The following is an 11,900-nucleotide window of genomic DNA, read 5'->3' as shown; positions in this document are numbered from 1 at the left end:
ACCTACGGTATATAATAGGAGTTAAAAAGTGACGAGGCACATGTGTAGAAACAGAATTAAAGCTGACAACACTGTGAGTTAGTCGATCGACATTAATCATTAACAGTCGTGATTATTATTATTAATTGACTATTGATTAATAGTCATTTTTTGAAGCAGAAACATTTACTGGTTCCGGTCTCTGCAGTGTGATGATTTGCTGATCTGCTGTTTTCTATCTCAGTAAACTGAATATCTTTGACGTCTGAAGATGTCGACGATGAACATTTCTTCATTGTTTTCTGACTTTTTATAGACTAAATTATGAATCAGTCAAATTTAGAAAATAATCGTCAGATTAACTTATGATGAAAATAATCGTTAGTTGCAGCCCTAAACAGAATCTCTCTCTCCCTAAAAACCCCCTCAAACAGTCAGTTTTCAGATTAAGGAGGAATGTGATTTGAACACATCGGTTGAAGGTATAAAACAACATTCATGGTTCATTTTGAATTTAAGGCATATTTAAGAGGCCTCTCTTAAATAAGGAAGAACTAAGTCAGGCATGGTGCATAAGGTGTGTGTGTGTGTGTGTGTGTGTGTGTGTGTGTGTGTGTGTATCTGAGGGAATGAAAAACTCCTTCAGCCTGAAATTCTTATGTGAACGTATCAGAAAATTGTGAGCATGGAGGCAAATGAAAACAAAGTTGTCGTCCATTAGAGGCCGTATTCAGTTGGACATTTACACATAAAGCAAAGCGTGAGCTGCTGAACAGAAAAAGTCAGCTTGACCTCAGCGTGGCTCTGCAGAGCAACTATCAGTCTGAACTGCAGGTCTCTGCATGTAACACACGGCCAGATGAACCTCCCGGTGGCCCCTGGGGCAAGAATGAGCTGCTGGGCCCCTGTTAAGGCCCCATTCACCCCCTCTCTGTGCGGTGGGTGGGGTTCTTCTACAAACCTGGGCCCCGGACGGCCTTCAGGTAATCTGAAGAAACGTGTTCACTTACAGCAGTGGAGGAAGTGAAAGCAGCAGTTCTTTAATATGAATCTACTCCATTACCAGCAACATGTGCTTAAAGGATTCAAATTAAAAGTACTCAGTGTGGCTTTTACATGCCATTTTATTGGCTTGTTATCACTGATGCATTAATGTGACAGCAGCATTTTACCGTCACAGCTGGGCGAAGGTGGAGCTGCTGTTGGGTGGTTCGGTCTGTAACGGTGCATCTTGTGTTATAAGCTCATCAGAAATGAGCTAGTAACTGAAGCTGTGAACTGAATGTAGTGAAGTGTAGCAGAAATATAGTTTCATTCCACCACTGTTCATTTATGAATATGTTACATCTAAATACAAACTGAAGGGATGAAAGTCTTTAAACTACCAACGCCCACCAAGGCCCCCATCATGCCAGCTGACTTCCTGCTGCAGTGTTGCATTTTTCAAAACAACTCTTGAATTTCAGTTTGCACACATTCAACCTGGAGCTCTGGGGCCCCTGGAGCTCTGGGGCCCCGTGGCAGTTGCCCCTTTTGCTTGATAATCCAGCATTGATGGAAGAGCTCGTCGTCTGACACATCAAAACATCCGTGATCAAATCCAGTCAGTAGCAGGCGACGCTCACTCGCTGGGATTTAAATGCATGAATAAACTCGATATAGTTTCTTTTACTGTGGAGTCACAGTCCGTCCGTCGGGAGCAGCTGCGACGGCTCGCTCAAACGTTGGTGTCTCATTCTGAAATCGGACATTTATTGTCAGAAAAGCTTCAGCTCACAATGTAAAACACTGGCACACTGCGAGGTTTTCATTTATGTAACAGGTGAGCGGTGACATGAAAAGAGGAAACCAGGGACTGTGATCACATGGTCAGCGTCCTGAACGACAGTCTTTGAGCTGCTCTTTGATCTGGTAACCCGCGTTAGCTTGAATTAGCTCCTGCATGCTAGCAGCTGCACAGGGTTTTACACTGAAGGGCCATTTTTTGGTTTTGTTGGTGCGGGAACAAAAAGCTGTAAATAAAGCTTTCATTTAGTGAGATTATATCAAATGCTATTTATCTATAAAATAATTAATAAGCTGCAACAATGCAACGAAATACGCACATTTTTAAAGCATTTTATTTGACTTTTTGCAAAAAGTTCCACATTGCAATGCTTTGCTTCTGATAAATGTGTAAATTACAGTCATGTAAGCGTCTGAAATCCTTCTTTATTGCTCACTATACCGAGTGTCTGTCATGTCGGAAACAGCGAATACGTGGAGGTAGAGATTTCACTCAGCACAGTTGTGTTTGTCGGGTTCTTCGTTCTGCTTTGAAAGGTTTAAAAACAGGAACTCCAGTGTGAATGTTTGTGGTTTTGTTTTGGTTTCAAGCTGCAAGTAAATCCTGCAAATCAGGACCAACAGCGCGAGTTTAAGTTGGACTCATTACAATATTTATTCTCCTTCTGGAGCCACGGCCTCCAGGTTTGAATCTGGCCCGGGACTTCTGTTTTCTGACGTTCCTCGCTTCCTGCCCGCTGTCTTCTGTCGACTCCCCTCATGTGAAAATCCAGCTTTGACTGAAAAATCATCGGGGTGGGGTCAGTTGGGGCCCACAGCTAACAGGTTGACCGGGCCCTGATCTATTCACTTCTCCTCCCTCGTTCGTCTTCCTTGATTTTCTCCCTGTTGCCTCGTGCTTCGTTCTGTTTGCCGTTCACTTGTTTCTCGTCTTTTTCCGTCTCTATCAAGCTGCCCTTCTCTCTTTTCATTTCTTGTCTTCGGACGTCTCTCCTCTTCTTGTCACGTGTTCTTCTCGTCCTCTTTTACAGCTCAAATGATCTATTGTTCAGTTTAGTTGAATGGTTTTTTTACACTGCAGTGAGGTAGCAGTATTACCTCTCTATGCTCTGACGCTTTATAATGTAACACAGTCGACTGCAGCGACGCACACACTCAAGAAAAACGGAACATGACTTCCAATAGTTGTACTTTTGCATGGCTTTATGTTACAGAGCTGTTCCTGTTGTTGTGTCCACACCCTGAACCAGCACAGACATGTCTGCACGTTCAGTCACAGCCACTCGAGAGCTCGTCTCTCATTGGATCAGGCTCATGTAAAGTTATAGAAATGGTCTTTTTTTTTTTTGCAGGCAAGAACCTCAAACTCTTTTCCTTTTTTGACTTCTAACTCGGCCAAACATAACGCGGCATTTCTGGGTGTTACCCGAGTCTGCCTTTCAGATTTCGAAGGGGCGGTCCTCTCCAGGTGTGACCCCTTATCAGACTGAAGCTTTATCCCATCTGTCCTTGTATGGACTTAACCGCAGCTGAAATTCCACCAAATGACACACCTGCTGCTGCAGAGGGGGAAGTGAGATTCACTGACGTCCTGCTGAACGTTTTTACCCGAAGGATGCAGGCAGCACAGACTTTGCACAAATAAATGATAAACTGATCAAATGTGATGCAGCAAAGACTCAGAACCCCAAACAGCATGAGTTGGGAGGAGATGTAACAAAGTCAGGACGTGTCTCAGTATCTTTAAACTATATAATAGTATATAAGATTAAAATACTTTGTTATCAGTGGGAAGTCTTCACAATTCAACTTTTGAATTTTAACAATATTTACTGCTAATTCTTGTTTTGCTCTTACAGAACTGAACGGCATTGTGCTGCTGCTTTCCTTATATGGACTGAACTGCAGCTGGAATTCCAGCAACGAGAGAGAGACCTTTAATCCACATTTACCTGAAGGACGCAGAAACCAGCAGTTTCTGATTTTACTCACAAGATAAACAATAAGATGAAATGGTGCATCAATGATACACAGTGGTGTAAGGTACACTTACTCAAGTACTGTGCTTAAGTACAATTTTAAGATACTTTCTACTTCATCTCCACTACAATTAGAGGGAAATATTGTACTTTTAATGCCACTATCTAAGTACTTCTTCCACCACTGAAGATACACGACGCCCAAATCCTAAAATGTCAAGAGCTGTGAGGCGATTTGGGGATTTGGAGGAATTATTAGACTTTATATATTGCAAAAAAAGGAGTGTACATTACATAAACTACCTAATATTAGAATACAGCTCAACACTCTGGAGGAAAGTCATTCTTCAAAATAAAAACTTTAGTTCCAATACTTGTTTTTCTAACCACAGTGAAAATGCAGCAGTTTCACTATTCTGACGTTGTCGTCCTGCTGCAGAATACTGAAGTGCAGGATGTGACTGCAGTGAAGTCACAGCACCGGTTTGTCTCGGCATGCTGGTTTAGAGCCCTGACCTGTGATCATCGCCCTGCAGTCAGGCAGGTCTACATTCTCCGGCTGGTTCAGGCCTGTTCAGGGAGCCGGGGGAGTGTCAGTCTACCAAACCACACACTCACTCTGAAACTGATTAACATGCAACAACACAAGGATCAAAAAAGGTGTGAACACAGGAGACACTTCCTGGATGGATGGGGATCCTCCGTCTGTGTGTCCTCTTCAAAACTCAAAGTGCTTTTTATGAAAATCAATGTGCAGGGACCTGAAACCTGCAGCAGAGAGATTATCTTCATGTCTGCCTTGATCTTTGTCAGAGGTACAGTTTGGTTTTGTGAATCAGTCTGAGAGAGACACGGATAAAATGCAGGTTTCAGGTCTCTACAAGCTGATTTACACGGTAATGAGCTGAAACTAATGGCTGCATAGAAAGAAGCAACAATTCATTCAGAAATGTAAAACGTGTTTGTAAAATGGTTGCAGAAAGTCTCAGGGTCTCTAAAACTTCAGCTTCTTAACAACTCAGATTCTTGTTCTCAGATCAGTTACAATAAACTGAGCTTAGGAGCTTTATTTACACCCAAAATAAGTAAAACTATTTATGAAGCTCTTTTCAAAACCTGGGTTCCAAAGTAAATCATGGCTGCAACTGTTGATCCTGTTCATGATTAACTAATCTGCAGATTATTTTGGTCTATTCAATGTTAGAAAATAGTTTTAAAAGTCACTATTTATAAGACCAAGGTGACGTCTTCAAAATCTAGAGAGATTTTCTTTGTTATTAGAAAGACAAAGAAAAACAGCAAATTCTGTTTTTACATGATATAATTTTCCTTGCATAACATTTATTTATTGTTTATTTGCAATGTAACGTCTACATTTTTATATCTGTACACACACACACACACACTTACTGCACTGTAAAGCTTTTGTGTCGCACCTACAACCTTCCTGAATAAACATTTTGAAAGGAGTTCCTGACATTAGTCCTCTTTGATTTCACATCACACTTTATAACTGTACCATGGTATAAACATGTGCACAGACACATGCTGTATGTTGATGTCATTTTATTTATCTTGAACCAATGATCAACATAATACCAATGTCAGTTCTGTCAGTGAACAGAATCACAACACTTCCTGGCAACAAGCCTGCTCATATAGACAGGGCGCCCTCTTGTGGCGGAATAACAACTGGCTGACTGAATATTTTCAGAGAATAGAGAAGAGAATTTTGTTCCTGTTCAGTAATGTCAGTAATGAATAACTGAATACTGACATTTCGTGAATATGTGGGATTTTCAACCTGACACCGTTTCTAATTAGAAATTAATTAATTAACAGAAAGCACACGGACACACTTACAGTAACGGGATGTGCTTACTAAATGTACTACTAAATGGACGCATGCCAGGTAAAACTAACACCAACAGCTGGAAACTGATCTGTAAACTAATAGTTATTTTACTTGAACCTTGAGTCCAAACAACGAGCTGCTGAAAAAGCTTCTCTGCATCGATCACACACCTTCAAACAATAAAAACTATTTGTGGCTTTTCAGACACCACAAACTCCATCCATCCATCCATCCATCTTCTTCCGCTTATCCGGGGCCGGGTCGCGGGGGCAGCAGTCTAAGCAGGGACTCCCAGACTTCCTTCGCCCCAGACACTTCCTCCAGCTCCTCCGGGGATCCCGAGGCGTTCCCAGGCCAGCCGAGAGACATAGTCCCTCCAGCGTGTCCTGGGTCTTCCCGGGGCCGCCTCCCGGTGGGACATGCCCAGAACACCTCCCGAGGGAGGCGTCCAGGAGGCATCCGGATCAGATGCCCTAGCCACCTCAGCTGGCTCCTCTCGACGTGGAGGAGCAGCGGCTCTACTCGAGCTCCCCGTGTGACTGAGCTCCTCACCCTATCTCTAAGGGAGCGCCCAGCCACTCGGCGGAGGAAGCCCATTTCGGCCGCTTGTATCCGCGATCTTGTCCTTTCGGTCACTACCCAAAGCTCATGACCATAGGTGAGGGCAGGAGCGTGTAGATTGACGGTAAATCGAGAGCTTTGTCTTTCGACTCAGCTCCTTCTTTACCACAACGGTCCGATACAGCGCCCGCATCACTGCAGACGCTGCACCGATCCGCCTGTCAATCTCACGCTCCATCCGTCCCTCACTCGTGAACAAGACCCCAAGATACTTAAACTCCTCCACTTGGGGCAAGGACTCCCCACCCACGCGAAGAGAGCAAACCACCTTTTTCCGGTCAAGAACCATGGCCTCAGATTTGGAAGAGCTGATTCTCATCCCAGCTGCTTCACACTCGGCTGCAAACCGTCCCAGTGCATGCTGCAGGTCCCGGTTTGAAGAAGCCATCAGAACGACATCATCTGCAAACAGCAGAGATGAGATCCTGTGGTTCCCAAACCGGACACCCTCCGGCCCCTGACTGCGCCTAGAAATTCTGTCCATATAAATTATGAACAGAACCGGTGACAAAGGGCAGCCTTGTGCTTGAACATGGTGTTAGTTATGGACAAACTGTAACTAGCACAGAAGTCCAACAACTGAACACCGCTCGGGTTCAGATCAGGGAGGCCGTTCCTTCCGATTACCCCTCTCCAGGTGTCACTGTCGTTGCCCACGTGGGCGTTGAAGTCCCCCAGTAGAACAACGGAGTCCCGGGCGGTGCACTGTCTAGTACCCTCCCAGGGACTCCAAGAAGGCCTGGTACTCTGCACTGCTGTTCGGCCCGTAGGCCGCCACAACAGTGAGAGACCTGTCCCCACACCGGAGGCGGAGGGACGCGACCCTCTCGTTCACTGGGGTAAACTCCAACACGTGACGGCTGAGCTGTGGGGCTATGAGCAGGCCCACACCAGCCCGCCGCCTCTCCCCCGCCGGCAACGCCAGAGAAATGGAGCGTCCAGCCCTCTCGAGGAGACGGGTTCCAGAGCCCAGGCTGTGCGTGGAGGCGAGGCCGACTATATCTAGCCGGTAACGCTCAACCTCCCGCACAAGCTCAGGCTCCTTCCCCCAGCGAAGTGACATTCCATGTCCCTAGAGCCAGTTTCTGTGTCCGGAGATCTGGTCGCCGGCCCCTGCCTTCGACTGCCGCCCAGATCTCTGCACCCGCCCCTACGGATCCTCCTGCGGGTGGTGGGTCCACGGGAGGACGGCCCCACGCCGCTCCTTCGGGCTGTGCCCGGCCGGGCCCCGTGGGGAAAGGCCCGGCCACCAGGCGCTCGCCGTCGGGCACCCACCCCAGGCCTGGCTCCAGGGTGGGGCCCCGGTAGCGCCAATCCGGGCGACGTAACTGGCCTTGATTTTAAGTAATCCATAAGGGGCTTCTGAACCCCACAAACTATATGGATAAAATATTAGAATTGTTGTTGTTTTTGGAAAACTTCCTCCAAGCAGCTCTTCATTTCAAGCGAACGAGATGCTGCGACAGCGTTCTGCTGCTGAAGTCCATGATTAACATTATTTTGATATTGCTCGTGTCCATGAATGTTTTGAGAAAACGTCATTAGCGAGGCAGGGACTCATCAGATGTCAGAGGAGTTCCTGCTGAGCATGCTCATGTGGTCCAGAAAAAAAGGAAAAAGCAAAACATCAATCAGTGGGAGATCAGAGGATGATACATTTGTCTTTGTATTTCTGTTTTAGTTCATTTATTTCTTGTTCGTGCTTTTTCTTCAAGTCTTCCATTTCTCCTTTTAGATTTTTTTCTTTGTGACTTGAGAGGTCTTGTAACAGATTGTACTGTTTTTCATGTCTCCCTCCTGTCTCTTGCATTTCTCTCTCATGTTTTTGCTTTATGTCCTTTATTTCCTCCATGTGTTTGTCTACCAACGCTGAAAAGTCTTTGGTGTATTTCTGTCTGAACTCATTGAACTCTTCGGCTTGTTTTCTGGCCTCCTCTTCATATTTCTTCTTCATTTCCTCCAGTTTTGTCTTATACTTTTCCTCTAACTCTTTTCGCTCCTTCTCCTCCTGTTCTCTTCTGTTTCGATCTTCTTCTTTTCTTTTCTTTTCAGATTTTTCTCTTTCCTGCTCATATTCGTCTTGGAGCTTTCTAAGTTTTGTTTGCTCCTCATGGCGTCTCTCTTCATTTTCTTGATTTCGTTTCTCCCACCACTCTTTTCTTTCCTTCTCCCAGCGCTCTCGTTGCTTTCTCACCTCTTCTCTGCTCTCCTCCAACTCTCTGTCAATGGTTTCCTTTTCCTTTGATTCTGACTTTATTTTTTCCTCAAGATGTTTACATTTTTGCTCCCACTCCTGTTGTTGAAGTTCTTCCTCTCTTTTCTTTGTTTTGTCCTCCTCTTCTCTCTTTTCCTGTTCTTTTCTTCTCTCCTCACGTTCCTTGTTGATCTTCTCCTCCTTTTCCTCAAGTTGTTTTTCTCTCAGTTTTCTCTCCTGTTCTATTTCTGCTGTTTGTTCTTCCATTCTAGTTTTCATTGCTTCCATTTCTTCTTCATGTTGTCTTTCAAGCTCCTCCCTCTCTCTCTTCATCTCTTCTTCCTTCTCCTTCAGGATCCTCTCCATTTCTTTCTTTATAGCTGCCTCAGCCTCTTGCAGCATCTCATTGGTGTAGCAGCTGCCTCCATTTTCCTTCACCATGGTGTCAATCTTGGTTATCAGCTCACGGACTTGTGTGCGGTTTCTTTCATCAAAGTTATTAAACCCATGGTATCTTCCTCCACAGTCAGCAATCAGCTTCTTAAAGGAATCATCACACCCTTTTGCAATGTACTCATCAATGGACTTCTCCTCACGTTCCAGTTTATCTCCTCCAGTTAAAAGAATGATGGTGAACTTTTCAGCATTCTTCCCAAAGACTTCCTTGATGAGTTTTAATGTTTCCTTCTCCTCTGGTGTCAGTCTGCCAATGTGTAACACCAACAGGAAGACATGTGGTCCTGGAGCCAGAAGACTGATGCATTTCACCATCTCGTCATTAACCTCTTCGTGGGTCAAACTATTGTCAAACAGACCAGGTGTGTCGACCACAACGACCCGACGGCCGTTCACTTCACTCTGTGCTTTCTGACAACGTTTGGTGACTGATGTTTGGCTTGATTCAGCTCTAAACTCTCTTCTTCCTAGAATGGTGTTTCCTGAAGTGCTCTTCCCATTGCCAGTCTTCCCTATCAGCACAATCCTGAGACTCTCTGGGCTCTGCTCCTCATCCTCACCTGTGAAATAAGAAAGGAGTTACTTTAAATGCTGACAGTTGGAACAGTATAGACTGCAAGGTATAATGTTGGAAAGGACACAGAAAAAAATCCCCATTATAATTTATTATTATTTATATTTATCATTGATAGTACTTACAGCTGACTGTGGTCTTTGTTTTCAGGTCCTTAAGTTCAGCCTGTAGTGTGGTGATGTTTTTCTCTTGTTGTATGATCTTTGCTGTTTGAGCATATGCAAATGTTTCTGTTGTGTAGCAGAGTGGTTTGTCTTTATAGGGTCTCAGTCTCATTTTTTCCGCCATGTCCAACAGCTCTGGGATCTGCTGCTTGTCCTTGATGTTGAGAACAACATATCTGTCTCCACAGCTCTGACGGAGCTCCTTGTTTCCTTTTACAAAGTTAACAACAGCTGGAGCTGCAGGATCTGACTCCACAGTGAACAGAATCATGGTGAAGTCATCGACTCGAGAGCTGAATGTGTTCTGGATGGTCTCTAACTCTCCCTTGTCTTCATCAGTGAGGGGACCCACAGGTAGGACCAGGATGAAGGCATGGACACCCTCAGGATCACAGAGGGAGATACACCTGAATGATTCCTCCATAACTGCCTCCTGAGGTTTTCCATACAAGGCAGGCAGCTCCACCAGGGAAACCCGACGTCCACACACCTCTCCCTGATGTTTAACACACTATGATGAGTTGGAGAATAAATTAAGCTCTGTCTGACCTAAAATGGCCTTGGCTGCTGAAGTCTTCCCTGCTTCTCTCCTCTCACACAGAACCAGGTTTAAAGCTGGTTTGATGTGTTCAGACTTTGGTCTGATGGTCTCTTCAGTGAAGGTGAGAAAGGTTCCTTTGTTTTTATGTACAATGTTCTTAATCGTCTCCATTAACAGTCTGCGATCATTTGTAAACACACTGTAGTGTCTTCCTCCAAAATTCCTCAAGAAGATTCATACACATAGAAATTTTCTATCGCATCATGTGTGCTGATGACAATTGAGTGTTTAAAAGCATCTTCAAAGACCAAGTGGAAGACCTCAGGCGGACGGCCTGGGGGCAGGACAAAAGAGCAGAGCAGGTCAGGAGGGCAACCAGGAGGCAGGGCTGACGGGCTGAGTAGGTCCGGGAGACGACCAGACGTGCAGAGCAACTCAGGAGGCTGGCAGCAAAGGCGAAACTCCTCTGGAGGTCGGACAGGAGGCCGGCAGCGAAGACAGAAGCCCTCTGGAGGTCGGACAGGAGGCCGGCAGCGAAGACAGAAGTTCTCTGGAGGTCGGACAGGAGGCCGGCCGCGAAGACAGAAGCCCTCTGGAGGTCGGAAAGGAGGCCGGCCGCGAAGACAGAAGTTCTCTGGGGACCAGCGGCCAAGGCGGGACCTCTCAGGTGGTCAAGCTGGTGGCTGGCAACATAGAGTTATCCGCTCTGGAGACCGGCAACGTGGCTGGAGATCCGAGCAGGATAACGGCGGCAGGACAGCAGGACTGGAGGCCGGTGGCAGGGTTGCAGAGCTGAGAGCCAGTGGATCCGGGGAAACAAGAGACTGTCGCGGCTCAGCAGGAACTGGAAACTGCTACAGCTCGGCCGATTGCAGCAGTTCATAAACTGGAAACAGCTGCATCTCCACAGGAACAGGAGTCTGCACCAGCTCAGGAAAAGCGGATTGCTGCAGATCAGCAGGACGTTCAGTAGGCTGCTGCGGCTCAGCAGCATCAGGAGACAGCTTGCAGCTCAGCAAATTCAGGAGGTTGCGTCACAACCAGGACAGGAGATGGCTGTGGCGCAGGAACTGGAAAATGCTGCGGCCTGGCTGCCGACTGAAGACCAGGAGGAGAAGTCTGCCGGTCCACAGACTGGGGACCAGGCAGGAATGATGACGGCTCTCAGGCACTGGGCAGCTGAGTTTCTGAGGCACTGGGCAGCGGGACCTCTACAGCGCAGGGAAGCGGTGAGGATGAGGAGCTGGGATAGTTCCTAATGGATGCATTCTGTGATGGCACTGAAGTGAAATGAAGTGATATCACCCATTACACTCACTTATCAATAACTTTAACAGTGTCCGAGATAGCAGAGAATGTTTCCTGTTGTTTCAGTCTTTGATAATCACCAGGTAAAGCAGATGCTGAACACATGAGGTCCTGGATCAGAGAGTCTCACACAGTTTTCTAGTTGTTTTCTCAGTTTGTCTTCAGAGATGTTGGGAAGCAGCAGATCTGGGGTGTTAATGAGAACTATTTCTTTCTCTTTCAACTGTCCTCTGACTGTCAGAAAGTCTGGTTTGTCCTCAGTGTTGAACTTAGTCTCTCCCAGTATGAAATTTCCCACTGAATTCCTCTGTGACCAGATTGTTCCCCAGCAGAACAACCCTCAGCTCAGACACTGAAGAGAAAACATAAATGAATACAGTTAATTATGAAAGGTCAGCCTGGTTGTGCCTCTACACTGGATAGATGTAGACTATCCAGTGTAGA

General features: G+C 45.9%; 1 protein-coding gene across 1 annotated transcript; it reads right to left on the bottom strand.

Moving 5' to 3' along the window:
- Positions 1-7,627: 7,627 nt before the first annotated feature.
- Positions 7,628-10,325, bottom strand: LOC122876771 (golgin subfamily A member 6-like protein 6). The gene is made up of 2 exons (XM_044197485.1): positions 9,569-10,325; positions 7,628-9,429 (listed from the first exon to the last, which is right to left on the bottom strand). Exons 1-2 carry the CDS (start codon positions 10,029-10,031, stop codon positions 7,862-7,864), a joined length of 2,031 nt encoding a protein of 676 aa, XP_044053420.1. The 5' UTR covers positions 10,032-10,325; the 3' UTR covers positions 7,628-7,861.
- Positions 10,326-11,900: the final 1,575 nt, after the last annotated feature.

Source organism: Siniperca chuatsi, linkage group LG5, assembly GCF_020085105.1.
Source record: "Siniperca chuatsi isolate FFG_IHB_CAS linkage group LG5, ASM2008510v1, whole genome shotgun sequence".
Taxonomy (NCBI): domain Eukaryota; kingdom Metazoa; phylum Chordata; class Actinopteri; order Centrarchiformes; family Sinipercidae; genus Siniperca; species Siniperca chuatsi.
Note: the sequence above shows the minus strand (reverse complement) of the source record. Positions and strands in the feature narration are given on the sequence as shown.

What these genes read in the sequence shown, in the direction of transcription:
- LOC122876771 (XM_044197485.1), bottom strand. Translation starts at nt 10,031, where the DNA reads ATGGAGGAATCATTCAGGTGTATCTCCCTCTGTGATCCTGAGGGTGTC. An exon ending in AACAAAGACCACAGTCAGCT is followed by an intron (nt 9,430 to 9,568) that starts GTAAGTACTATC and finishes CTTATTTCACAG; the next exon opens with GTGAGGATGAGGAGCAGAGC.